The sequence below is a fragment of the Lissotriton vulgaris genome, chromosome 7, assembly GCF_964263255.1.
Source record: "Lissotriton vulgaris chromosome 7, aLisVul1.2, whole genome shotgun sequence".
In the NCBI taxonomy this organism is placed as follows: Eukaryota; Metazoa; Chordata; class Amphibia; order Caudata; family Salamandridae; genus Lissotriton; species Lissotriton vulgaris.
This window is the reverse complement of record NC_141695.1, coordinates 596,921,153-596,947,488: the sequence shown is the minus strand read 5'-3', so window position 1 is coordinate 596,947,488 and position 26,336 is coordinate 596,921,153. Positions and strand designations below refer to the sequence as shown.

The 26,336-nt window shown below is 46.0% G+C and overlaps 1 protein-coding gene across 5 annotated transcripts in view; it reads right to left on the bottom strand.

Annotated features, from left to right (window-relative positions):
• The window catches only part of EXOC7 (exocyst complex component 7), a 404,713-nt gene that overhangs the window by 253,502 nt on the left and 124,875 nt on the right, over positions 1–26,336 (bottom strand). For 2 of the 5 annotated variants that reach the window (XM_086930711.1, XM_086930708.1), the window contains exon 7: positions 20,592–20,684. The exons of 1 other annotated variant lie outside the window; for it this stretch is intronic. In XM_086930711.1, the coding sequence (XP_086786837.1) occupies positions 20,592–20,684 (93 nt within the window). Of the gene's footprint in view, positions 1–20,591; positions 20,685–25,244; positions 25,257–26,336 lie in introns of all 5 variants that reach the window. 2 more of the 5 variants (XM_086930707.1, XM_086930709.1) reach the window with 2 other exon arrangements.

Sequence of the window (26,336 nt, the reverse complement as noted above, 5' to 3'; positions counted from 1 at the left end):
CTGGTGTTGGGTTTGGATGCTTGCACCTTGTTGTTGTCTTGGAAGAAGTCTTTGTAGTCACGAGATAGGTGACTCCTCCCTTGGACAATAGTGCACATGGGCATCCACTCCATCCTTAGATTGTTTTTTGCCATGATAGGAAATGATGGAGTAAGTAGTAAAGAAAAAGATGTCCATGTATGTATATCTAAGTAAGATAGAACTGGAACAGATACAGGCCTCGGGGAGGTGGGTGGGCGTGTGTGGATCTGCAGCTCTACATGCCAAGAACAGATGCATACTGGTAAGTAGCATTTCCGTTCGAGGCATATGAGCTGCAGATCACACACTTGCATAGACTGTACAGCAGTGTCTCCTTTAGCGGTGGTCCTCAGTATCGGTTGCAGTTGTTTGAAAGAGAGTTTTAAGAACAGCCTGGCCCACAGCAGCTTGTTGCTTGGCTTGCACATCAACACAATAGTGTTTAGTGAAGGTGTGTGTTGTAGACCATGTTGCTGCCCTACAAATGTCTTCTAGGGGAACATTCCCTAAGAATGGCATGGACGCTCCTAGTTTGCGTGTGGAATGCTCTCTAGGGGGAATTGTTAATATGCGTTTAGCTTTTTGGTAGAATATTTGGATACATTTAACGATCCACCTTTCAATTCCAGCTTTGAAGATGGGATTACCTTTATGCGGTGGGGAGAAAGAGACTAACAATTGTTTTGTTTTTCAAAATGATTTAGTTCTGTCAATTAAATAAAGTAGGGCTCTTTTGACGTCTAGCGTGTGAAGAGCTCTTTCTGCTAGAGTCTGGGATTTGGAAAAACACCGGTAGTTCCACCGATTGGTTAAAGTGAAAAGCAGAGATGACTTTAGGAAGGAATTTTGGATTTGTTCTGAGAACCACCTAGTTACGATGTATTTGTAAGAAGGGTTCTTGTATGGTTAAAGCCTGGATCTTACTTACCCTTCTGAGAGAGGTAATTGCAATAAGGAAAGCTACTTTCCATGTGAGGAACTGAAGTTCACATTTACGTAGAGGTTCAAATGGGGGTCCCAGGATCCTAGTAAATACAATGTTGAGATTCCATACCAGAGAGGGTGGTAATCTAGGAGGAATGATCCTTTTAACACCCTTCATAAAGGCTTTAATTGCTAATATCCTAAAAAGTGACAAGTGTTGTCAGTTTTGTAAATAGGCGGCAAGTGCTACTAGATGTAAACGTATGGATGAGTACGCTAGATTACATCTTTACAAATGTAGTAAAAAGCTAATTATGTTTTGGATGGAGGCATCCAGTGGATTGATATGATTGTTAGTGGAGTAAATGGCAAATCTATTCCATTTTGCTGCAAAGCAAGCTCTGGTGGTAGGGTGCCTGGCCTCTTTAATGATGTTCATACAGTCTGGTGGAAGGTTAAGGTAACCGAACTCTAGGACTTCAGGAGCCAAAGCGCTAGATTGAGTTGAGTTGGATCGTGGTGCCTTTTCTCTCCATGGTTCTGCGTTAGCAGTGATGGGAAGAGGCATCATTTTTGGTGTGGGACTACTGAGAGTTCCAACAGTGCTGTGAACCATGGTTGCTGTGCCCATGTGGGAGCCACTAGGATAATTTTTAGAGACTGTTGCCGGAGCTTGCGTACACCTAGTGGAATCAGTGGGAGTGGCGGAAAAGCGTACGCAAATCTGCCTGACCAGTTCATCCATATCGCATTGCCCTTGGACCGCGGACGTGGAAACCTGGCAGCGAAGATTCAGCATTTTGTGTTTTCGTGTGTAGCAAACAGGTCTATGACTGGTTGACTAAACATCTTGAAAAATGGTAGAAGAACTTGTGGATGTAGCTCCCATTCATGAATCTGTTGTGTCTGTCGACTTAACAGATCCGCAATCTGATTTTGAACTCCTGGAAGGTGCTCTGCTAACAGATATATGTTTTGTGGAATGGCCCACCTCCAAATATTTTGTGCGAGCTGGGACAGCTGCAGAGAATGTGTGCCTCCTTGTTATTGTATGTAACACATGGCTGTCCTGTTGTCCGTGCGGATGAGGACAGCTTTGTTTTGTACATGAAGTTGGAATGATTTCAGAGCTAGGAATATTGCTAGCAGTTCCAGATGATTGATATGGAGCACTTTCTCTTGAGTGGTCCAGTTACGTTGTGGTGTGTGATTGAGGAGATGTGCATGTGCTCCCCATCCTGTGAGTGATGCACTCGGTTAGTACTATCTGTGGAACAGGCTCGAGGAACGGCCGCCCTTTGGATACGTTTTTTGTGTTCCACCACTGCAGAGAGCAATGTGTGTGGCTGTCCACCAACACCAGTTCTGTAAGTTGTCGCTGAGCTTGATTCCACAGATGTGCTAGATATTCCTGTAAGGGACGCATTTGAAGTTTTGCATAAGGTACAATGAATATGCAAGATGTCATCATGCCTATGAGTTGCATGAATACTCTGGCTGGGAGAGCGTGTTGTGTTTGAAATTTGTTGATGAGAGCTTGTATACTGGCTATCCTGACAGGGCTGGGATATGCTAGAGCTGTGGAAGTATTTATTGTGGCTCCCAGGTATTGAAGTTACAGAGAGGGTTTGAGGTGCGACTTTGTATAGTTGATTGTGAACCCCAAGTTGTGCAGTGTTTGAATGGTTTGTTGAGTGGATTGAATGACTTGGCTTTTATTATCCAGTCGTCCAGATATGGGAAGACGTGGATTTGTTGTCTCCTTAAGTGTGCTGCTACCACTGCCAGGCATTTGGTAAATACTCTGTGAGCAGTGGGGACTCCGAACGGAAGGACTTTGAACTGATAGTGATGTCCGTCCACTACGAACCTTAGATACTTCCCGTGAGCAGGATGTATGGGAATGTGGAAGTAGGCGTCCTTGAGATTTAGTGTGGCAAGGACGTCTCCTTGTTGGAATAGAGGAAGCACTTGTTGGAAAGTGATCATGTGAAAATGATCTGAGTGTATATACAGATCGAGGGGTCTGAGGTAGAGTACTGGCCTTAGGGGCCCGTCCTTTTTGGGGATTAAGAAATACAGGGAGTAAATTCCTGTTTCCTGATGTAGTAAAGGGACTTGCTCTATGGCATGCTTTTAAAGCAGTGAAAGAACTCCTTATTTTAAAAGTGTAAGATGTTCTGTGGACATTGGACGCTGTTTGGGTGGTATGTTTGGGGGGGTAGCTAAGTTCCAGGCACTAACATATTGGATAATTTGTATTACCCACTTGTCTGTTGTGATGGATTGCCAGCCAGGTAGGAACTGTGATAATCTACCCCCGACTGGAGTGGAATGGTCTGGGGGGACTGGAGGGAAGTCACTGTTTAGCAGCAGGGGAGGTGCAAGTGTTGTTGTTACCTCAGCATCTCCCTCTGCTGTTATTGTTTCTGTATCCTCCTCTAAAATATCCTCTATTGGGGGATGTTTGGGTAGTGTTTTTAAAAGAAGAGGAGGTGTCTGTGCCCATGTTCTTGTAAGCTCCTCTGTAAAAGGAGAAACAAAAGGAGCCACATGTTTGTGAAGACTGTAACACTCCCATGGACTAAGCAGTCTCTGTGTCTTTTTTCATGTTTCAGTGTCCACAGCCGGTCCAAAAAGTTGTTGCTGATTAAACAGCAGATTTAAAATAGTTGTTTGGACTTCTGGTTTAAAGCCTGAAATGCAGAGCCAAGCATGTCGTCTGAGCAGTATACTGGTATTGATGGACCTAGAGGCAGTGTCGGCTGCGTCAAGGGCACATTTAATTGAGGTGCTTGTTATTAGTTGCCCTCTTGAATGAGATCATTTGCTTGAGTTTTATATTGGTCAGGCAAATGCTGTAATAAGGTTTCCAGCTGATCATAGTGGGCCCTATCATATCTAGCTAGCAGTGCTTGAGTATTAGCTATGCACCATTGATTGTCCGCCTGCGCAGCTACCCTTTTGCCAGATGCATCTATTAATTTTGATTTTTTATCCGGGGGTGGCGCATCCCCGGAAGTTTGTGAGTTTGCGAACTTCCTAGCATTGGAAACTACTAGAGAATCCAAAGGCAGTTGTCCCTTGATGTACGCAGGGTCGTCAGGGGCAGGTCTATATTTTCTATCGATCTTTGGATTAAGAATTTTGTCTCGTACAGGATCTTTAAATATATCAGGAGCATGTTTAATGACCCCTTTAATCATTGTTAATATTTGTAGTTTTTTGGGACTTGTCAAATGTATCTAAAATGCAATCCTCTTCTGCTTTGTCTGAGTGCATTGTGACGCAGCGAAAAACGGCAGCCCTACTGATTAGCTGTCCAAAACCAATATCATCGCCTGAGGGAGATGGTTTTGGTGGGTATGGTTGGGGGCTTGAGAGGTCTGAAAGATCTATTTGTAATCCCAATCGTCTTGAGGTAGGTCGTTTGGATCTGTGAACGGATCATTGGGTTCTCCCCCATCCCTAGGTTATCATCATCATCATCATCATCATATGGTGGTGGTGTATGTGGTGTGGAAGTTATAGGTAGAGGTGGTGTAACAGGTTTGGGGAGAGGAAGAGGATTAGAAGGAGGTACAGTGGAAGAAGGGGGCATAGGTGATGTAGCAGAGTCCTTCTTCACAGTGTAGGAAGGTGGATACCTGACTATGGTTGCCCCCAACTTTTTGCCTGGTGTTTTGCTGGTTTTCCGACTAAGGGGCTGATTATGATGGCGGATTTCCCGCATCCACCGGGCCGGCGGAAGCCACCGCCGGTCCGGAGGATGCGGGAAATCAGCCGCGGAGGCTACAAAGACCCACCGCCAAATTAGGATGGCTGGTGGGTCTGAGAATCTGTCCTCCGCTTTTCCGCCGCGGTCGCCTTCCGACCGCGGCGGAAAAGCATTAACATGGCTGGTGGTGTCTATCAGACACCGCCAGCCACATTAGGATGGAGTAAAAAGTATGCTTTACCAAGGTGGCTTTTCCGCCGTGGAAAAGCATACGGACCTTCACTTCGGGGGCCCGTTGCGGGCCCCCTGGGTGAAGGAGGGGTGGTGGTTGCACATGGGGGGTACCTATGGTACCCCCCTGCATTTGCGTGGACAAAGCGGCAGGCACCGCGCGGTGCCTGCTGCTTTGTGCACGCAAATGCTGTGCATGCATTTTTAACATTGCGGCGGGTGCTGCTTGAAGCTGCACCTGCCGCAATGTTAAAGATTGAGGATGTGACCGCCACCCTGGCGGTCACATCCTAATCTGCACGGAGGGACCGCCGCAGCCCCTGCGGACGGTCCCTCCTACTCTATGGTGGCAGACGGACTCAGGTCCGTCCGCCATCATAATCAGCCCCTTAGTTGGCCTGGGACCCTGCCAATCAGGACCCCAGGCCTACTGCTCTCTGTAAAATGGATTCCATGTACCTTAGGTACATATCCAATTGCTACTGGGCCACCTTATCAGACCCTGTAACTCAGGGCATAGGTGTACCCAGGGCCTACCAGGGGCTGCAGCATGTATTATGCCACCCCTGGCTGGCCATCTAAATCTGACACAACTGGCTGCACGACAGCTGGGTCAAGGTGGTGTAATCACCCTTTGCTTTAGATATTGTATACCTATATCTAACCCTAAAATGGACACACAGATTCCTATCAGTCACTCCTATGGCAGGCCTTGACAATCCTGAAGGCAGAGTGCTTGGAATCGTGTGAGATGGTGCTCTGGCATGAGCTGAGCCCGTTTGCAGCTTGCGGAACCAAGTCCTAATAGCTGTTCCATGATAACGCATACCATATACTCTTAAGTGCATTATAATCCTCGGGGTTATATGCTATCTCTGGTATCACTTTATCAAAACATGTCGAGTAAGGTGTCATACGAATTGGAATACTAACCCCTCGCCACTTCTGGCGATGGGGTTAGCATTCCACCCTTCTAGAGGGACACGACATGTATGTAACTGGGAACCCCGGTTAAAGTTAACTCAAGCCTCAGCATCACAAAATGGATGCTGCCACCACAGACACAACTCTGACCTCCTGCTGCTGGGAGTCCTTCCAGCGAGGGAGGCTTGGACAAAGGGTTTCCTGTCAGGGGCGGTGCTAGCACCATCCCAGACAGGGTTTTGTGTATCCTGGGTAGGCAGGGCTTTAGAGGAAGGTGACTGCAAGTGGCACCCAGGTGCTCACTATGCATCTGCCGGCTAGAAACAGTTCCAGGGGCACACCAGCCCCTGAGCTGGGGAAAGTCCGGCATGGGAGAGGGGTGTAACCACCCCCCTTCATGGTCCCACCCATGGGCAGGAACTAGTCGCGTGCCAGCCCCTTTTCCTAGTATAAAGATAGGAGCGGGCCCCCTTCCAAATGTGATCATCTTTGAATCCTGAAACTACTTTCTACGAAAGGAACTCTCGACTTCTTCTCAAGATTTCTCCCTTGTGACTAAGGAGTAGTCACCCTGCACCCGCAGGCACCATCCAAGAACACTGCGGTTTGCTGCACGTCCTTCCTCCGGAATCCGACTGACCAGCACGACGAGACCCGGCTTCCCTGGCACCTCTGACCTCTACCCACATTGTCAGCTCAGCTGAAATCCGTGGGTGCGACGAGACCTCGAGGGACCGGCCATCTTCAAGACTGCACAACGCTTGCCCAGCACAACCGCCGAGGGATCCTCGAGTGAGTGCTTTGGGGTTTGAGAAGCCCCAACCCTGAGCAGCTCCAGCACGGAAGTTCAGCCTCCCAGCCTCCACGAGATCTGCGTGGGGCCCTTCTGCTCTTTGCTGCTCACCGCGTTGTCTGGCTACTAGCCCGCTCGCTTGTGGCCTTACCGACGACGAAATCAACACTGCTGGTCTGGTTGCTCCAGACTGGCCCTTGCTCCCCTCCAAAAGAGGAGCACCCCGGACCCTCCTGGTCCACTCCAGACGCCATTTTGAGTCCAACGCGTGGGCTTGCATTTGCCAAGACTTGTTGCCCCAATCCTGGGTCCAGCGACGTCGACAGCAGATACCATTGTGGGACAGCTCGCACCTCCATCCTGGTCGCCGACAACGCCTCCTGGTCCGTGAGACTGCAGAGCCCAGCGTCGCCCACTCACCTGGTCGAGGTGACTCCATCCGGTGCCATCCTGGTGCCCATCTAATCACTGGCTAGTGATTCAGAACTTGGTCCCCTCTGCTTACAGGTGTCTTCCATCTCCGATCCAGGCTTGGATCCATCCGAATCTCTTCACTGGTCGCCTGCCAGCAACTTCTTCTTTCAGGCTCCTGGTTCGTCAACGAGGGTTTCCGACGACACTTGAACCCTATGCAGCCGCAGCCCCTGGGCTAGGTAAACCGAGTACCCCGGTGCTCCAGCGTAGAACAACTCTCTAAGTGCCTAGATCCACTTTCGTTTTTGACCTACCTAGTCGGGTTCGCCCGAGAACACTAACTTTTGCATTTACTAGTATCCATAGACTTTGTCCCGCATCCCGCGTGAGAGTGCACACTCTGCACCCGAGTCCCCTAGGCCTCCTGCTAGTAATCTGAAGGTTCAGTAGTCCAGTCCTAGCAATTCCAAACCCTATGAGATTAGTACTTACCTGCTAGTAATTTCGCATTCCACTTTTAGATATGGTTTTTCGTGCCCCTCGAGCATTTGTGTAAATTGTGCAACTTAAAGTATTTTCGTAAGAGTTTTGTTGTGTGCTTAGTACCCTGTCCTCAAAGAGTACAGGGCTGTTGTGATCTAAATAAATACACTGTTTATTTTCATAACACTTGTGTGGTGTCCTTTCACTTGGTGTTCAAGGGGTATATGTGATGGTATAACAGCTGGCTTAACACGCCCTCTAGAGTCTAGCCTAAAGACTGCTCTTGTCCATGCTACTAGGATAGCTGGTCTACGGTTGACTTACAACCAATCATCAATGAGGGTCGTTTGGACTGATATATAATGTTCACTATTCTAGTGAGCACTTTGTATCAGGCCAACTTCTCACATTGGTGAGCAGCGGTTGGGATTTGTGCTTGCTGTTGTTTTACCACACGTATCCTAAGAATATCATTGTGAAAGATCACATAAGTACTTAGGTACATATAACTTAGCTTAGAATACTCTGAGTTCTACTGAACCAGCTGTTGTAGTTCGACAGGGCCTAGCACACCCTGACTACAACTCTTAGCAAGGGATCAGTAGGCAAACAAATAGTGTAGGTAGGTGCATCACTTACACCACACTAGAAAAGCATGTCAGACAAAGGAGGAAACTCTGAGTCTCCCCATGTGTCAGTTGACCCTCCACAGGTCATGTCCAGATATGCAGCTCTTAGCTTCCAGGAGATGAGACAATTGTGTACCTCCAGGAAGCTAAAACAGGGTTCTAACCCTACCATTCCCTTTCTGATTGGCCTCTTAGAGACTTATGATGCCAGGAGAACTGCTAACACAGATTCTTCTAATCCAGATGGGAATATGCCCCCCTTAGAGGTAACCACTGGTGACCCTGACCACCACCTCCAGGCAACAGATGATGCAGAGGAGGAGGAGGAAGAGGAGTTATCAGAGGATGAGGCAGACAAAGGTCAGGTAGAAGTCAGTAGACTCACTAGGACCAACTTAAGTAGGCATGAGAATGGATTTGGGGGACCCCCAGGGCCACTCTCAGGCAGACTTAACATTGGGATTGGACGAGTTAGGTCTCTATCCAGAGGCTCTAACAGATCCATTCGAACCAATGGCTCTCGGACCTCTTCTCACAGAGGGATAACATCCCCTCAGAGGAGAGAGCATGAAGCAAAAATGAAGGAAGTCAATCTGAGGATTGAAAGGGAAGAACTTGCCCTGGCCAAAAAGAGACTTGCCTTTGCTAGAGAGCAGAAATTGTGTGGGGCAGACCCCACTGGTGGCAGCATTCTCCCAAGAGAAAAAGACAGGAGTTTAGACACTAGACACCTGAGTAAGATAGTGCCCTCCTTTAAACAAGGGGATGACATCCACAAATGGATGACTGCTTTGGAGAGGGCCTGCACTGTACAGTGTGTCCCCCAGAGTCAGTGGGCAGCTATCTTGTGGCTATCCTTTGAAGGCAAAGGTAGAGATAAGCTCCTCACTACTAGAGCTGAGGATGCTAACAATTACCAAGTCCTGAAGAATACACTGGTTGATGGGTTTGGTTTAACCACTGAACAGTACAGGTTGATGTTCAGAGACACCCAGAAAACTCAGTCTCAGGATTGGGCTGACTTTGTTGATTGTGCCACTAAGGCTTTTGAAGGCTGGCTACTGGGAAGTAAGGTTACTGATTTTAAAGGATTGTACAATCTAATTATAAGAGAGCAAATCTTAAGTAATTGTCAGAACCAGTTATTACACCAGCACCTGGTAGACTCTGATCTGACCTCTCCACAAGAATTGGGTAAGAGGGCAGACAAATGGGTCAGAACCAGGATTAGGCCCAAGAACCAGGGTGGTGACCAAAAGAAGGAATCAACCAAGCCTCAAGAGAAGGGTGGGAATAAATCTTCTGATCAAACCACAGGGCCCCAAAATCCCTCTGAAAGGGTGGGTCCCAAACTTCTCCCAAAACCCAAAAGAAACCTTATTGTCATACCTGCAAACAGGTAGGCCATTATAAAAGTGACAGCAGTTTCCCAAAGGCCAACAACAATAAGGAGAACATACCCCCAGGTAATACTCCCAGACCTCCTGTTACCACTAGTAGTAATCCCCCAGGTGGTGGGAGTGCCCCCAAGAATGTAGTGGGCATTACTCTGGGAAACCAGGTGGACTATGGCCTAGCCAGGTCCCCTAACACCACTCTCGTCTGTGAGACTGGCATGGGGTTTGCCAACTTCACTACTGGTTCCCACATTTTGGGAAAGCATAGACAAGAGCCCTTTATCAATGGTCAGAAAGTTGAGGCATACAGAGACACAGGGGCCAGCATCACCATGGTGATTGACCATCTGGTCCCCTCTGCTCAACTGACCCCTGGTTTCATTTATCAGGTGACAGACGTTCATGGAGTGAAAAGAAGGCATCCCATGGCAGTAGTCGAGCTCAGCTGAGGTAATGTCACAGGGCCCATGAGAGTGGCAGTGACAGACACCCTACCTGTAGATTGCTTACTGGGGAATGACCTGGAACTCTCAGCATGGGCTGAGGTGGAGCAAGAAACCCACTCCAGGATGATAGGCCTACCCAGAAAGGTTAGTGGGGCAGTAATAGCTACAGCCCCAGTCCAAGCACCATTCCTCCCTGAAAAGGTTGGAAGAGCAGTGGTAGCCACTGCCCAGGCTCAGACAGACTTTCCTGAACAGGATAGGAGGGCTGTGACAGTCACAGCCCAAACACAAACTGAGTGCCTTCCTGAAAAGGTTGGTAAGGCTGTAATGGTCTCAGCCTCTACTCAAACAGATAGTGGGGTTGTGAAGCCTGAAACAATGGATCACTCCACCCAAACTGAGAGCATTGAGGAGGAAGAAAAGTCTTCCCCCTCCCAGACACTAGGTGAGAGCCAGCCTCCTCAGGGAACTGACTCTACCCCTGGTGAAGGAACTGCCCCAGAGGTAGTCCGGCCTAGCCTGGCAGAGCCCCTGATGGCAGTGGACCCTTCCCAGGTGGGACCCAGTCTGGAGCAGGTAGCCTGCACCTCTCTACCTTGCCTCAGTCAGCCCAGGGTTGTAGAGGTCAGGGAGGCCAGTGGTGGACCCCAAAGGGCCCCCTGTCCAAAAGAACTCCCCAATCAACAGATTAGGATCACTGAAGCTAGTAGACCTAGCAAAGTGAAAATAAAACAGACTCCTGAGGGATCCCCCTTAAAAGTAGTTAGGGACCTCCCACAGCTGGACACTGTTGGGCACAGCCAAACCTGGGGCCTAAAAACCCCAAACCTGACCTGTCCCTCCAGTAAGCCAAACGGAGGGGCTCAGCCTCCAGCTTTAGGTAGCCAGAGGTTGACCCTGAGAGCTCATAGCAACTCAGTCATGGAAAGAAAGGCAGATTTGGTGAGTAGTGATTGGAGGAAGTTGAGCCCAAAAGTAGTGGAGCCTCACTTCAGCACTCCATCCCAGCACCAGCCTTTTTCTTTGCCAAAACACTCTACAGGTAGTGATTCCCTATGGTGGAGACCCTCAGATACCCTTAGGGTGAAGGATTGCTTAGTGGACCATGATACAGGGGGTAACCATGCCAGTGCATGTACCACCTCATATGGCCACTCAGGCAATATAGGCTTACCTGGTCAAGGATAGCCTTATCCCCTTTCGTTTGGGGGGGGGGGGGGGTGTGTAGGAAGGTGGATACCTGACTATGGTTGCCCCCAACTTTTTGCCTGGTGTTTTGCTGGTTTTCCGACTTAGTTGGCCTGGGACCATGCCAATCAGGACCCCAGGCCTACTGCTCTCTCTGTAAAATGGATTCCATGTACCTTAGGTACATATCCAATTGGTACTGGGCCACCTTATCAGACCCTGTAACTGAGGGCATAGGTGTACCCAGGGCCTACCAGGGGCTCCAGCATGTATTATGCCACCCCTGGCTGGCCATCTAAATCTGACACAACTGGCTGCACGACAGCTGGGGCAAGGTGGTGTAATCACCCTTTGCTTTAGATATAGTATACCTATATCTAACCCTAAAATGGACACACAGATTCCTATCAGTCACTCCTATGGCAGGCCTTGACAATCCTGAAAGCAGAGTGCTTGGAATCGTGTGAGATGGTGCTCTGGCATGAGCTGAGCCCGCTTGCAGCTTGCGGAACCAAGTCCTAATAGCTGTTCCATGATAACGCATACCATATATGCATTATAATCCTCGCGGTTATGTGCTATCTTTGGTATCGCTTTATCAAAACATGTCGAGTAAGGTGTCATACGAATTGGAATACTAACCCCTTGCCAATTCTGGCGACGGGGTTAGCATTCCACCCTTCTAGAGGGACACGACATGTATGTAACTGTGAACCCCGGTTAAAGTTAACTCAAGCCTCAGCATCACAAAATGGATGCTGCCACCACAGACACAAGTCTGACCTCCTGCTGCTGGGAGTCCTTCCAGCGAGTGAGGCTTGGACAAAGATTTTCCTGTCAGGGGCGGTGCTAGCACCATCCCAGACAGGGTTTTGTGTATCCTGGGTAGGCAGGGCTTTAGAGGAAGGTGACTGCAAGTGGCACCCCGGTGCTCACTATGCATCTGCCGGCTAGAACCAGTTCCAGGGGCACACCATCCCCTGAGCTGGGGAAAGTCTGGCATGGGAGAGGGGTGTAACCACCCCCCTTCCTGGTCCCACCCATGGGCAGGACCTAGTCGCTTGCCAGCCCCTTTTCCTAGTATAAAGATAGGAGCGGGCCCCCTTCCAAATTAGATCATCTTTGAATCCTGAAACTACTTTCTACGAAAGGAACTCTCAACTTCTTCTCAAGATTTCTCCCTTGTGACTAAGGAGTAGTCACCCTGCGCCCGCAGGCACCATCCAAGAACACTGCGGTTTGCTGCACGTCCTTCCTCCGGAATCCGACTGACCAGCACGACGAGACCCGGCTTCCCTGGCACCTCTGACCTCTACCCAAATCGTCAGCTCAGCTGAGATCCGTGGGTGCGACGAGACCTCGAGGGACCGGCCATCTTCAAGACTGCACGACGCTTGCCCAGCACAACCGCCGAGGGATCCTCGAGTGAGTGCTTTGGGGTTTGAGAAGCCCCAACCCTGAGCAGCTCCAGCACCGAAGTTCAGCCTCCCAGCCTCCACGAGATCTGCGTGGGGCCCTTCTGCTCTTTGCTGCTCACCGCGTTGTCTGGCTACTAGCCCGCTGTCTTGTGGCATTCCCAACGACGAACGACAACATCAACACTGCTGGTCTGGTTGCTCCAGACTGGCCCTTGCTCCCCTCCAAAAGAGGAGCACCCCGGACCCTCCTGGTCCACTCCTAACCCCATTTTGAGTCCACTACGTGGGCTTGCATTTGCCAAGACTTGTTGCCCCAATCCTGGGTCCAGCGACGTCGACAGCAGATACTATCGTGGGACAGCTCGCACCTCCATCCTGGTCGCCGACAACGCCTCCTGGTCCGTGAGACTGCAGAGCCCAGCGTCGCCCACTCACCTGGTCGAGGTGACTCCATCCGGTGCCATCCTGGTGCCCATCTAAACACTGGCTAGTGATTCAGAACTTGGTCCCCTCTGCTTACAGGTGTCTTCCATCTCCGATCCAGGCTTGGATCCAACCGAATCTCTTCACTGGTCGCCTGCCAGCAACTTCTTCTTTCAGGCTCCTGGTTCGTCAACGAGGGTTTCCGACGACACTTGAACCCTATGCAGCCGCAGCCCCTGGGCTAGGTAAACCGAGTGCCCAGGTGCTCCAGCGTAGAACAACTCTCTAAGTGCCTAGATACACTTTCGTTTTTGACCTACCTAGTCGGGTTCGCCCGAGAACACTAACTTTTGCATTTACTAGTATCCATAGACTTTGTCCCGCATCCCGCGTGAGAGTGCACACTCTGCACCCGAGTCCCCTAGGCCTCCTGCTAGTAATCTGAAGGTTCAGTAGTCCAGTCCTAGCGATTCCAAACCCTATGAGATTAGTACTTACCTGCTAGTAATTTCGCATTCCACTTTTAGAGTATATGGTTTTTCGTGCCCCTCGGGCATTTGTGTAAATTGTGCAACTTAAAGTATTTTCGTAAGAGTTTTGTTGTGTGCTTAGTACCCTATCCTCATAAAGAGTACAGGGCTGTTGTGATCTAAATAAATACACTGTTTATTTTCATAACACTTGTGTGGTGTCCTTTCACTTGGTTTTCAAGGGGTATATGTGATGGTATAACAGCTGGCTTAACACGCCTTCTAGAGTCTAGCCTAAAGACTGCTCTTGTCCATGCTACTAGGATAGCTGGTCTACGGTTGACTTACAACCAATCATCAATGAGGGTCGTTTGGACTGATACAAAGTGCTCACTAGAATAGTGAACATTATATATCAGGCCAACTTCTCACACACAGGCACAGGCTTTTTGGTTTTGGTTGGCACAGCTGTGACATGCCCTATTTTAGGGTTAATATAGATTTTTTTCTGCCTGGGATCGACAGGATCCGGATGAAAAAGTTCCTCTTCCTCGATAACTGCTTTCCGCGTCGATTTTTTCGATTCAGAGCGGGACTATTGCTGATTTTGTGTTCTTTGGCATTAGGAGGCGTGGTAGAATCCTTAGGCTTGTTTTTTGGTTCCGAAGGTTTTGGTTTCGGAGCCGAGGGGTGATCCTTGGGCTTAGAAATGTTCGAAGCCGGTTTACCTCAGGTCCTGGAGGTGTTCGAGGCCGGTTTGTCTTTCGGCACCGAAGGAATTGGAAGCGATTTCAGAGCCGAGTGTTCCTTTGGTTTTGGTGCCGACGGTGCTGGTGGGACTATTATATGGGGTTTGCTCGGTCTCGAGCTACCAGAAGGCCTGACTTTCTTCTTCGGAGCAGGGCACGGAGGCGGGGATTCTGAAGTGTGCTTTCGGTCGTGACTGGGGCCAACAGGCGAAGTCTTGACCAGTGCCTTCTGTTTTGATGGGTGAGTTGGGGTAGGGGCAGTAGTATTCAATCTCATTGACCAGGAGTGATGGGGTCATCGGAGTCTTCTGCCTCCGACACGATTTTGAGTTCTCCTGAATCTTCTTCGGGGACATCTGGGCCTTCATCTAAGATATCCTCTGGTTCCGGAGATGATATCTGCGCCATGAGGTGTCCTCGAGCCCGACAATCTCGAATGGTCTTTTTCAATTGAAATGAGGCGCAGGCTGGACAGCTGGACTCATAATGTTCTGGCGAGAGACACGGGTTGTAGACCTTATGATGGTCACTGTGTGGGAACTTCGTTCTACACTGGGGGCATTTTTTGAACGGCGTCCTTTCCATGAGTCGTAGGCCTTACGGGGTCAATAGGCCCAGCGGCCCGCGTCGACGACTGGAATCTGGCCGATGAAAATTGATTAGAAGAAATCGATGTCTGAAATGAATTCGAAGAGTTTTAGAAAGTTTTGCACGTCTAAAAAGTTTCGAACCGGAGCGCAAAATTTGCATTCGAACCCAATGGCGGAAAAAAACAATCTAAGGATGGAGTCAATGCCAATGCGGACTATTGTCCAAGGGAGGAGTCACCTATCTTGTGACTACAAAGACTTCTTCCAAGACAACAACAAGAAGAAAGCATCCGAGCCCAACACCAGATGGCGATCTAATACAAGTGTGTGATCTGCAGCTCATATGCCTCAAACCACCCATTTAGCACAGCCACAGGGTTCGTTAGAGCACTCCATGAACCAGTTTTTTTTTACCCAATGCTCCCCAGCCTGTTAGGGTCTCAAATGTGTATTTTCTGCATCTTCAGGTCCCTCAGCACCCATCACAGGGTCCCGACTCTCTGTAGTGGCCCGTCCCTTATCCCCCAAGACAGGGGTGGTGATTACCCCATCACCTGAAGTGTTCCCGTAAGTAGTAGTCTTAGGAAATGTACCCCCTTGACTAAGCCGACACCTGAATCCTTTGAGGAGCTGAAAGACAAAGTGGTACACTGGTTTCACTTGTATTCTAACATAGGTACCGCGATTTACAGCTCCATTAATATGGTGCGGCGGGTAAATTGGGTGGCCTCTAATATTAAGAGATAGGTGGGGTACGGCGTTCTGATTAATTTCAATAACCCCCCCTCCCCATGGCTGCACGGGTTTTGACCACCTTAGGCACACTCAGATCCTCCTGATCAACCAACATCCAGGCCCTTCCTCTTTGGTTCTTCTATGAGCCAGAATTGGTCGGTCAATCTTTGTGGAAACAGGTTTGGCAGGGGCACCCATCTGTCCCGCCAGTGTTCCCAGTCCTGTGTCAAGCGAACAAATTTAAGCCCCAGGGTAGCCTTGATTCCTGTGATTGACTCGCCTCTCCAAATACATCTCTTGCCTCTACTACAGATATTTTGACTATAAATCATGATGATTTGATATTATCTTGGAATATTGTGGGTTTGTCCGTTCAGTTTAAGGACTGTAAGCGGTTGCATTTCATCAGGACATCTGTCAGCAAGAAACCTGGGAAGAGAAAAATCATTTTTTTTTTTAGATGGATACAAAACTTATTTTTTCCCAGCAGTGGCCTCAGTGGCAGGGAGGATTAAAGAGGGTCTGATCATCTTTTTTTCAGTGGAATGAGGGAACAACAAGGATCTTGCATGGGACTCACATCTGTTGCAGGTGTTGAAGTTCTCTTTCACAGGCTCTAGTCTACATTGATAGTACTAATTGACTTTTTTAAAGGGAAAGCTTGGTTGGAGGAGGTACCCAACCTCTTCAGCTTACGCTCTGCCATTCATACTCTAGCGGGGCATGGTCTTGAGATGGGGGATCAGATTGTCTCCAGTTGGAGGGAATACAAGGCTCTAGCAAACTGCAAACCTATCTTACACAAGAGTGTGTGGGTTGAATTAGCTCAAACTAGTGAGACCAGAGATAGCTCTCTGTCTTAGAGGGTGTTAAACAAGCCATAATTTTCTGATGTAACCGGCCAAGTTATATGCCATCACATTTCTGAGCAACAGTTAATGGAACATTTTTGAGGGTTTATATAATTTTAGTCTCAGTGGAGATTAGGAGGACTGGGGTAGATTAGCGAGGAGAAGATCCAATGTGGTTTTCACGCTAGATGAAGTATCCCTGGGCATTATCATGCAATAAGGCCCAGGACCTGACTTGATAACCCCAGTCTGTTTTTGGACAACGTTGAGATCTGGGGTCCAGTCTGAACATTGGTCTTCAATGCTGCATTGAGGGAGGAGGCAACACCTTCATGGTCCACCGCCCTAATTGTACCAGTTTTAAAAAAGGAGGACAAGGATAATCCCCAGTGCTGTCGGCCAATATCATTGATTGCTTCAGCGGTAAAGGTCATGGGGAGGGTAATTTTCAACAGGCTGATGTTGTGGGCAGATGAGAAAAATATTTTGTCTGAAGTACAATCCAGCTTCAGGTCAGGCCGATTAACATTAGGTCGCTGTCTGAATCTGAATCTAACTATAAATAAGAATTCTACTGCCAGGTTTGCATCACTTCAGTTGGAATAAATGGACATCACATCTTCCTTTGACAGGATCATCCGGAGGACGTTGTGGGGTTTGCTTCTTGCGACAAGGATGGACCTGGACATTGTGCTTCTATTATCTGCTTTACGCGCCTACAGCTTGGTGAGGTATTCCCAGGGCATGGATTCCACCCAATCCTTTGGTACTTGAGGGGAGTCCACCAGGGTGTATTCCTGCCTCTTTCTTTTTCACCCTATATATTAATGGTCTGGAACAAGCCCTCCTATTAGAGCAGGCAGATTAAATGAAAGATGGAAACTAGATCGCTTCTGGTTTTATTGTATGCCGATGATGCAGTTCTCATGGCACGGTCCGCTGTAGGACTGCAGTCTTTATTGAATTTGTTCATTGCCTTTATGGTCAGTTTGGATCTTACAGTAAACTTTACAAAATCTTACATCATGGTAGTCAGGCCGCAATCCACAAGCTTAAAAACATTTAAAGTGGAAAATAATATCTTGGCCAAAGTCCCAGTTTTCTCATACCTCAGGGTGCTATTCGATGTGAACAATAATTGGAAGCCCCTGACTGAAGGGAAGAAGTGTGAGCTGAAGGCTAGTTTCGCCCAGAGGCTGAGCTCTAGGCCCCCAGTACATTAAGATTTACTAGGCCAAACGTGTTTTTAAGGCTTTATATGGCAGTGAGGTTTGGGAGATATACAAAGGTTTATGGCATTTAGACTTCAGAAAATATGTTTTTAAGATGCATATTGCAGGTCTCCAAAAATACACCTGCTTTCTCTGTCCATGATGAGCTTGGAATACAATATATAGGAGACATACTTGCTCTTATACCACTGCTATGCTGGATTAAGATATGGACATCACCCCCACCTCCGTAGCCTGCACTGGCTCCCCATCAAGAAGAGATGCCACTTCAAGCTGCTCAAGCATGCCTACAAAGCCCTCCACAACATGGGACCAGAACACCTGAACAACCGCCTGACCTTCCACCAGTCACCCTTGCCACTGCACCTCCCCTGCCTCAACCATCATACCTGAGTGGAGGATGCGCCTTCTCCCACCTGGCAGCCAAAGCCTGAAATGACCTAACTATCCACTTTCGAACCTCTATCTCCCTCGATGAATTCAAAGGGTGGATTAAAGACCTGGCTGTTTGAGTAGCTCCTCCTCACGCAGTGCCGGGATAACCCTCGGCGTGATTAAGGCGATTTACAAATACCAATTGATTGATTGATTGATTGATTGATGGCAGAGGTAGCTCAGCTGAATAGGCCAATCTTACAGACTGTTTATCCCTTGAACATGTGCAAAATAATTACTTGGATTGACTATGTTAAGGCAGCTTTTAGCATATTGGTCAGAGAGGATATATTTCATAACCCAAAATTCCTGTAACCTCTGGAATTGAAAAGGGTGAGGGATCAGTTCTTAGAACGCATTACCTTACAAAGATAACAGACAGAGCCGATTAAACCTATGGTGCAGGGGCACATGCTCCTAAAAACAGTTCAGGCTATGGAGACATACTCATCCATTGTTACCAATGAGAGGGATAGATTTGTTCTGGTCACATTCAGGCTTAACCTGTTGCATCATCTTCTGGCTTCCTCCACTGGTTGGAGTCGAACAGGCACCTTGGAGCTGCGACAATATGTCTCTGCAGAATACCCTACATTTTGTGACGTTTTGTAAATATTTTAGTGTGTCTAGAAAATGGTTTCTCATCCCCTTACTTAGACCCCTGAATTTTGAGCAAACTAGTCAGGCTTTTATGTTTTTGCATCTTTTTTCCAACAAACATGTTATATTTGCTGTTTCCCGCTTTTTAAGAGCAGATTTGAGGCTGAGGCATTTGTTACTGGATTAATTTTGTTGCTGTTATAGGGGGAATTCTAAAATCAATGTAATACCTGTATTGTCTCTCCTCTTTCGTTTTAAGGGACTTTATCTGTTAGATTTCCCATCTGCCTTGTTTCAAGTGCGAAAGGATGTAATGCACCTGTAGTAAGGCGAACAGGACATTGTTCACGTTTGTGATGGAGCAACCAATCCACCACTAAAATAGGCCCTTGATTGCCTACACCTTAAATTTCAATGATTTTTTATTTTTCCATGCAGAGTTCACCTTGGTTGGGTCAAGAAGGATACACTATGTCACTTTTCCCTGCATTCTCCATTGTCCAACAGACTCATAAACAAATAAGAATAAAAATAAAGCCTTGAAGTCCTGTTTTGTACCTACATGACCCTTGAAAAAGGACCCAAAGTGAGAGTTTCTTTGGGATACAATTCTAATATTTCAGCTACCCAGCAAGGAAACACCTAGAAGGCACAAGTATGCCCTCTTACTTTTCAAATCTATCTTTATAAAGGCGAGTAACCAGGCAGGCTTAATATGCTCAAAGGTCAGGGTCGCAAAGCAGTTCACTAATGATGGCAGTGGGGAAAACTACAATAACACCAAAGTAGCTACCAGTGAGGAAGTACATCTTTAGTAGAAGGATGCTCTTGCTTATTCACTCAAGAAGTCGGACATACAGGACGCCTGGAAAGAATGAATCATCCAAGGTGAAGGCAGGAACATAAGGGAAGCAAGAGGAAATAAAAGAGTCGGTTTATCATGCAAGGTTGGTGAAGAAAGAATAAGGTAAGGAAGAGTGACACGCAGCATTACAGCCACAGGCTGCGAGGGCGAAGACCGCCATTATTAAAATTATGATAAGATGAAAGCAGCAGTATTGTTATTGTGATAAGGGAGAAAAATAGCATGATCAGGACAAATAGAACAGTGGTATGACCGGCCATATGGGACGATGGAGTTTCAACTATAACAGTATCATAGTGAGAGGAGATGTAAGCACTGACATGCACAGCAATAGCAGATAAGGAATAGTTATTTAACGGGTCTATTTGCAAAATTAGTTTTTTGAAAAGCGATATTGGGCACACAGAAATCAATGCATTCAAATTAATGTAAAATATGGACCAATAATAGGACATTGTTACGTTTTTCGTCTGCACAGGTCATTGGAAAGATCAGGCTTCAGTGGCCAAAGTGTACATGAGGCAGGCATTGGATAATCCAGATCCTACATATAACGTCAGTTAAGATTTCGGTAGTGGCACATAGTGGTGTTATTTCCACAACTTGGGATTTGAAGAACGTGTACATGACAACAAAAGGTGTACATTTAATGTTGCATAAATCAAGAATGGCTTCTGTTGGTCTCTTGGAACCTCTTGTGATTATACCACTAAACACAGCAGTGGTGATCCATGAGAAGAGTGACAGGAGGGGAGGATGGAATCCTGGGATTGCTGTTGAGGAGGACTAGTCAACAGCCAAGTTCAACAGACGTTAAGAGCAGCCAATCCAGTGAACTTTAAACCCAAACAGCAGCCATACACAGATTTCCCAGGTACACTTCAAACACCAAAACAAACACCCATTCTTGTAGTATGATGATTGCGGACATGCATCTCTACTTCCGACCTCTCCTTCAAACACAACCCTTGTCCTTCCCATAGGCTAACAGAAACTTTGCTGCCGCCCTAGAACACAATAAGCTAATCATCAGGAAAAAGATTAGTGTAATTTACCTTCCGTAGGCGTGAGAGCTGAGCCCCCCTTTTTGCCGTCCAGCCCATGCTGGGAGTACTGTTTCAGAAGGTTCTGTGCCTTACGGATTGTACCTGTCACCAAGAAACCAAGACAGAAAAAGAAAGAAACAAAAGACTTGGAAGAGTAAGTGAAAAGCACCAGCAGCCCCAGTATTCCACCATGACAATGAGCATGCTTAGCAGGGACAATCATGTGGCCTCACCCAAACTCTAAAGAAATCCTGTGACATACACAACATTGCTCCATGGTAGATAACAACCCAAACAGATACCTGGCCTCACTATTGTGTCCATTTAGAAATAATCATCAAGATTCTGTTGGCTAACGTGAGTCTGCAAAGCATGTGGCAGAATTCAAGTTGTTCCATTTACAAAGATTCTATTTCATGAATGATTTCGACATCCAAGATGAAATCATGGGACTGTTACAGGTTTATTTAATTACTTTGAAGACAATCATTTAAAACAAAATCTCAGCCCGTCTATGGAATAAGAGCAAAGAGGAAGAGTGGATCAGGTCAGATTGAGATAGCTTTACAGGCTTTTTTTTGTTTCTCACACCATTTGATATACCTATTCTTGAATAACAAATATTTCCCGACAATCAAACTATATATTTAAAGCACATGAAAAAAATAATGCTAACTGACAAACAGTATTAAACCATGGGTAGGGGAAAGTACTGCATGTTCCAACTGAGGTTGAAGTATGCTTTTATTTATAACTTAACAAGTGATTTATGGGCCGATTAGCAAATGAAATAAAGCAAATGAAATAAATGAACACTTTGATGATGATACTCCTTCCCATAAGTAGACCTTTCCCTTTGTCTAGTCTGCCCTACTCCTATGGAATACTTGACACAAAATTTGCCCTTTGTGATCTCTAGATCCCTTATTACCTGTCAAGGGAACCCTGACACGAGCTGCAAAATTGAGTCTAAAACTCTTGATCAGAACCACGTACGCCACCCCAAAACTGGATTTTCACCCTGTTTTTATGTTAAAAAGGAGGTAAAAATATTCTCAGCCATCGAAGGCTGCTCAATATCGACTAAATGTGTCGCTACATAAACCTTTAACCCACTGCAGAACTTTTGCTAAATCTACAACAGAATGCACCTCTTAACAGATGCAGATTCTCGTGTCTGCATTAGAGGGTAAAATGGTCTGGAATACTCAGTCCACATGTGAATAACTGTAACTAGCAGCTCTATTCAGTGAGGGTGCCAACAAGCTTTAGAACCACTAAGGAAGCTTCTTATGTTCTTATATGAAGAATAACGCTGTGTAAAATGTTCTCTTGCCCTCCCACATTTTGAAACCCCACCCTGCTGAACATGCTCAGAGCAACAAAAGTAGCATTGGCCAATAGTAAATAAGTAAAATGGTTTAGGATCACCTCAAGTGCAAAACACTAGAAGGGGTGGGTTACAGAATCGCTCATTTGTGGTCATCCGCATGCATCAATTTAATTAGTGAATCTGAAAAAGAGGGTCATCCCACATAAGGACAGTAGTTATTAGTAGGCACAAATACAAGCTCTTAGGAGTGGAGTCCCCAAAAGGTCTTGTGGTCCTTATTGGATACAGAGTATAAAATTCCGAAACTGAAGTCACTGCCAACCACCAGAAGGAGTGGATTACAAGATGAAAAATTGGAGATTACCCAAGTACCCGAGATATTAGTGGGACAAGATCACAGAAATAGAAAAAAACAATTACACTCCTGCAAGCCTCGCATCATCCCAACCCTCCCACAAACCAGCCCGATTATTCTTCTGTCGTCCCCAAACTTGAGGGGCTTCAGTCAGCTGCCAGTATCCTGCTTTTAAAGGAAATGCAAACAAACAAGTGTAACATAATGCACCATTTTATTCAATGAAAATAGACATACAAGCAAGGCAAAGAAAAGTTGGAGTTGCAGAATGCGGTCTTTAGCAAACCTTAGGTGGGGGAGGGACAATTAGAGATTACGGTAGCTGAGGGTAGAGGCTAACTGGTGAAGGGAGAATGGCGGGGGAGGGTCACAGGTAAAATGAATGGAGAAAAGGAACACAGACTTTCATATGGGAGAAAAGAAAGTAGAGTAAATTAAAATGGAGAACCTGGAAGAAAAGAATGCAGGACAGAGGTTTGAGAAGCAAAGAAGACTGGGACAAAGTGAGAAGTAAAATATGAGAACATGAGAAGGGAATAGAAGAAAAGGGAGAAAGTTGGAACGAAATGCGAAAGAGGCACACAAAAAAGAGGAGGGACTGGGAAATAGAGAGCAGAAAAAAATTAAAAACAAATCTGAGAGAAGGGAGTGGGGAGGCAGAAAAGGGGAATGAAAGGAAAAAACGAGAAGGAAAAAAGAAAAGGAAATGAAGGGGGTAAGAGAAACAGCATAAGAGGAATCAAGTCAACAAAAGGTAATTTAATCATACAAGAATTATTACAACATTGTTAAAGCAAGCATGGATGAGAAGCAAATAAAATAGTTCATAAACATTTTTTAGATTACCCTAAATACACACAAAGCAGGAAGGGTGCGCTATTTATTAGTAAAAAGGAGTGCATCAGAAAATGCCCAAAGGAATTCTGTGCACAGTTAAAAAGATACTCCAGTCTCCATCTAGACATTCACTCTAATGCCCGAAATTTTCTAAACACTTATGACTGTGAATCAAGTTCTAGCTATTAAAACTAAAAGTCTCCTTCTCAAAGCTGTATGTATTAAATCCTGCCATCATACGTAACAAGTGAAAGTCATGGTATGTTTTCCTGCATTATTGAAGAGTAGCACTGTTTAGAATGTTCTGGCATGTGATTTTCACTGCATTAAACCTGTGATGAAGGAAACCAATAGTGACAGTTCATCAGACCACCGTCCAATCTAGAATGTTAAACAAGAGTAACACTCTCCCACCTATCTTTGGCTCACAAGGCATGTTTGGATTTTCGCAGATTTTAATATGCTAGTGTCTGAAGGAAACCTATGAAAGCGAAAAATATTACTTTAAGTACAGGGAAAAATTTTATGTAATCAGCCGTCCGAAGCTTGCATTTGCTTTTAAACATTAAGGGGAAATTAAAAGTGATCTGCAAATGTTCCTGGAAAGATAACAAAAGTAGTAAGAGCTCCACTCAGATCAACATAGCTTCTGACGGACTTGTCCACCAATGGATGAATAGTTTTCCCAGAAGACATTCTCCTATAAGTATGCTAGTGTGTGAGCCATGGCCTGTGGTGTGCAACTTTTGAAAGTGGTGGCTTTGAATCTCCTTATATTTAGGCTACCATGGACGCTAGCCAACAACTGACCAAACCTAGAGATCTTTTATTATGATTATAGTGGTTGAACCGGGATGTGATGGGAAAAACACTTAAACTCGTGCAAGAGTATTTACAAGATTTCTTCCCTCTAGTATGTGCTACCTACATAGCTTCTACACAAAATAAATATTTCACCTATTTTAAGGACACAGAATGTATGTGGAGTTTTATTTTCAAATGGAGGAGTAGTAATATATGTACCATTCAAGCCTGCTCCACCCCCCGCCCTCCACGCACACTTCAAATGGCCTTCTGCTTTGGTAGCGTTTGTGGAGTTGCTCCATATCAATCAATCTTTAAGCTGCAGCTGTTTTGGTTTGAACTGCAGAAACAAGAGGCTTGAGTGACGTAAGGTCCAGATATGTGCTACTCGATGATGTAAAATGAAATGTTGTAATTTTAGCAACTCCTATGATATACTTCTCATATTGCCAAAGCAGGATTTAACCGTTTTTAACCAGTGCTTCGCTGTCCCAGAAATAGCTGCTGCTCTGTTCTGGGGAGTCAGGATGAGAAGGCCCGACAGATATCAGCCTGAGTGACTCTGGGCGAGCAAAATTAAGATATTTCCTGAATATCTGATGGATTCCTCCCAACAAAAGTATGTACGGGGGGCATGTGCCAGGTAGGCAACCAGAAACGGTTGTCACACCTTGCTGAAGACGTGGCACCTGAACAAGAACATTAATCATTGACCAAGTGTCCTGTGTTGCTACTTCACAAGTATCTTTAGCCAGGATTCCCTTATTGGCCAGACAGAAATGTTAGCAGTTTACTTCATTTGGCATGCACAATCGGAGGTGATTAATAACAATTTGACAATGTTGGCAAAGGTGCCCAATCTCCCTTTGTTATCATTCAGCTGCTGCACATAAGATTGTTCTAAAGAGGATGTGTGAACTAATATAAAACAGAACACCTCTACAGGTTCTTGCTAAATCTTGCCTATACTGCACATCACAGTCTGCAAGTCAGTTCTCACTTGCAAGCTAAGTGATGCACTTCAAAGCACCAAACACACAGGAGGTTTTCAAACGAGCTCCTAATTCTACCTCAATGCTCATCTTTTCACTCTCAGATAGTTAGTTCAGGCAAAAAGATAGGAATCTGTGCAATACAGATTTGGTTTGGTTAGTAGGCGAGAACAAAGCAGCGTGGTTGCAATAGAGGTCTTGTTATATGTGAGACATTCAGGAATGGACAAGATCCACATCAATTGTGGTGTACATAAGAGTGGGGGTCCTTAAATGATGATGTGATTAATGTGCGAACAGACAACATGAAGCAGGAAAGCATCACAGGGAACCAGGTTTACCTGGAATGTAGACTGCGGGTCACATGGATTCACACCAGGATTATAAAACAGAAAGACAAAAAATACAGAATGAAACATTATTCTTGGGCCAAGCTTGAAACTTTTCCTAGCTAAACAAGCTCCTTACTGGATAACTGAATGAACACTTCAGAGGAGAGCAATACCACTAAACGTGTCACATGAGCAAAACATACCAGATTCACTTGTAATCTCTCCGTAGCTGTTCTTCTTAAGCAATACCACTAAACGTGTCACATGAGCAAAACATACCAGATTTACTTGTAATTTCTCCGTAGCTATCCTTCTTAAGGCAACTTGTTTTGATAATCACATTCCCCTTGGTTTACTGTCAATAGGTTAATGTATGCTGCTCTGTCCTCAACCAGGGAATGAAGACTCAAACTGCTTCAAAGAAAACCACTGCAGATTGATGGATTCAATTAAATAACACACTTGTGAATGGGATGACCACAGCAATAGGAAGTCCAAAATTGCTGATAGGATCTGATAATTCTCCATGAGTGAAAGGACATCTTAGATTGAAGATAGTCTACAGCCTTGGTAAAAAAAGAAGTACACATGCAGGTTATAAGCTATTTTCTTCTGGGGTAATCTTGGCTCACACTAGCTGGAGGACATCTTTAAAACCTGAAAATGTGCATTAGATGGGCACAGAAAGGGCAGCATAAATGCTAAAGTTGAGTGAAAATTATGAAGGCATACATTTTGTTATGCATATATTGCACATACATGGGAAATCACTTTGGAATTTGAAACAGAACTGAGGCACAAGGAGACAGCAAATGAGGAAATACCAATCTAGAAATGTTCTATTTTGCATAACAAAGCTACTTTAAAAGACTACATACTAATGGCAGTAGCTGAATAATTTCTGCCCCAATTCCCCAAGTGATGCCAAAACGTATTTGTTATTTGTACAGAGGTTTTCTGAACACTTAGGGTCAGCTGCCCTTCAGTAGTTGCTCCAAACTGGAAATACTACGTTTCCCAAAAATAACATTAGCACATCTGCCCGTGGTTTCCATAAAACAGGCTTCATTGAATAACAGCCAGATCAACATTCTGGAGTGC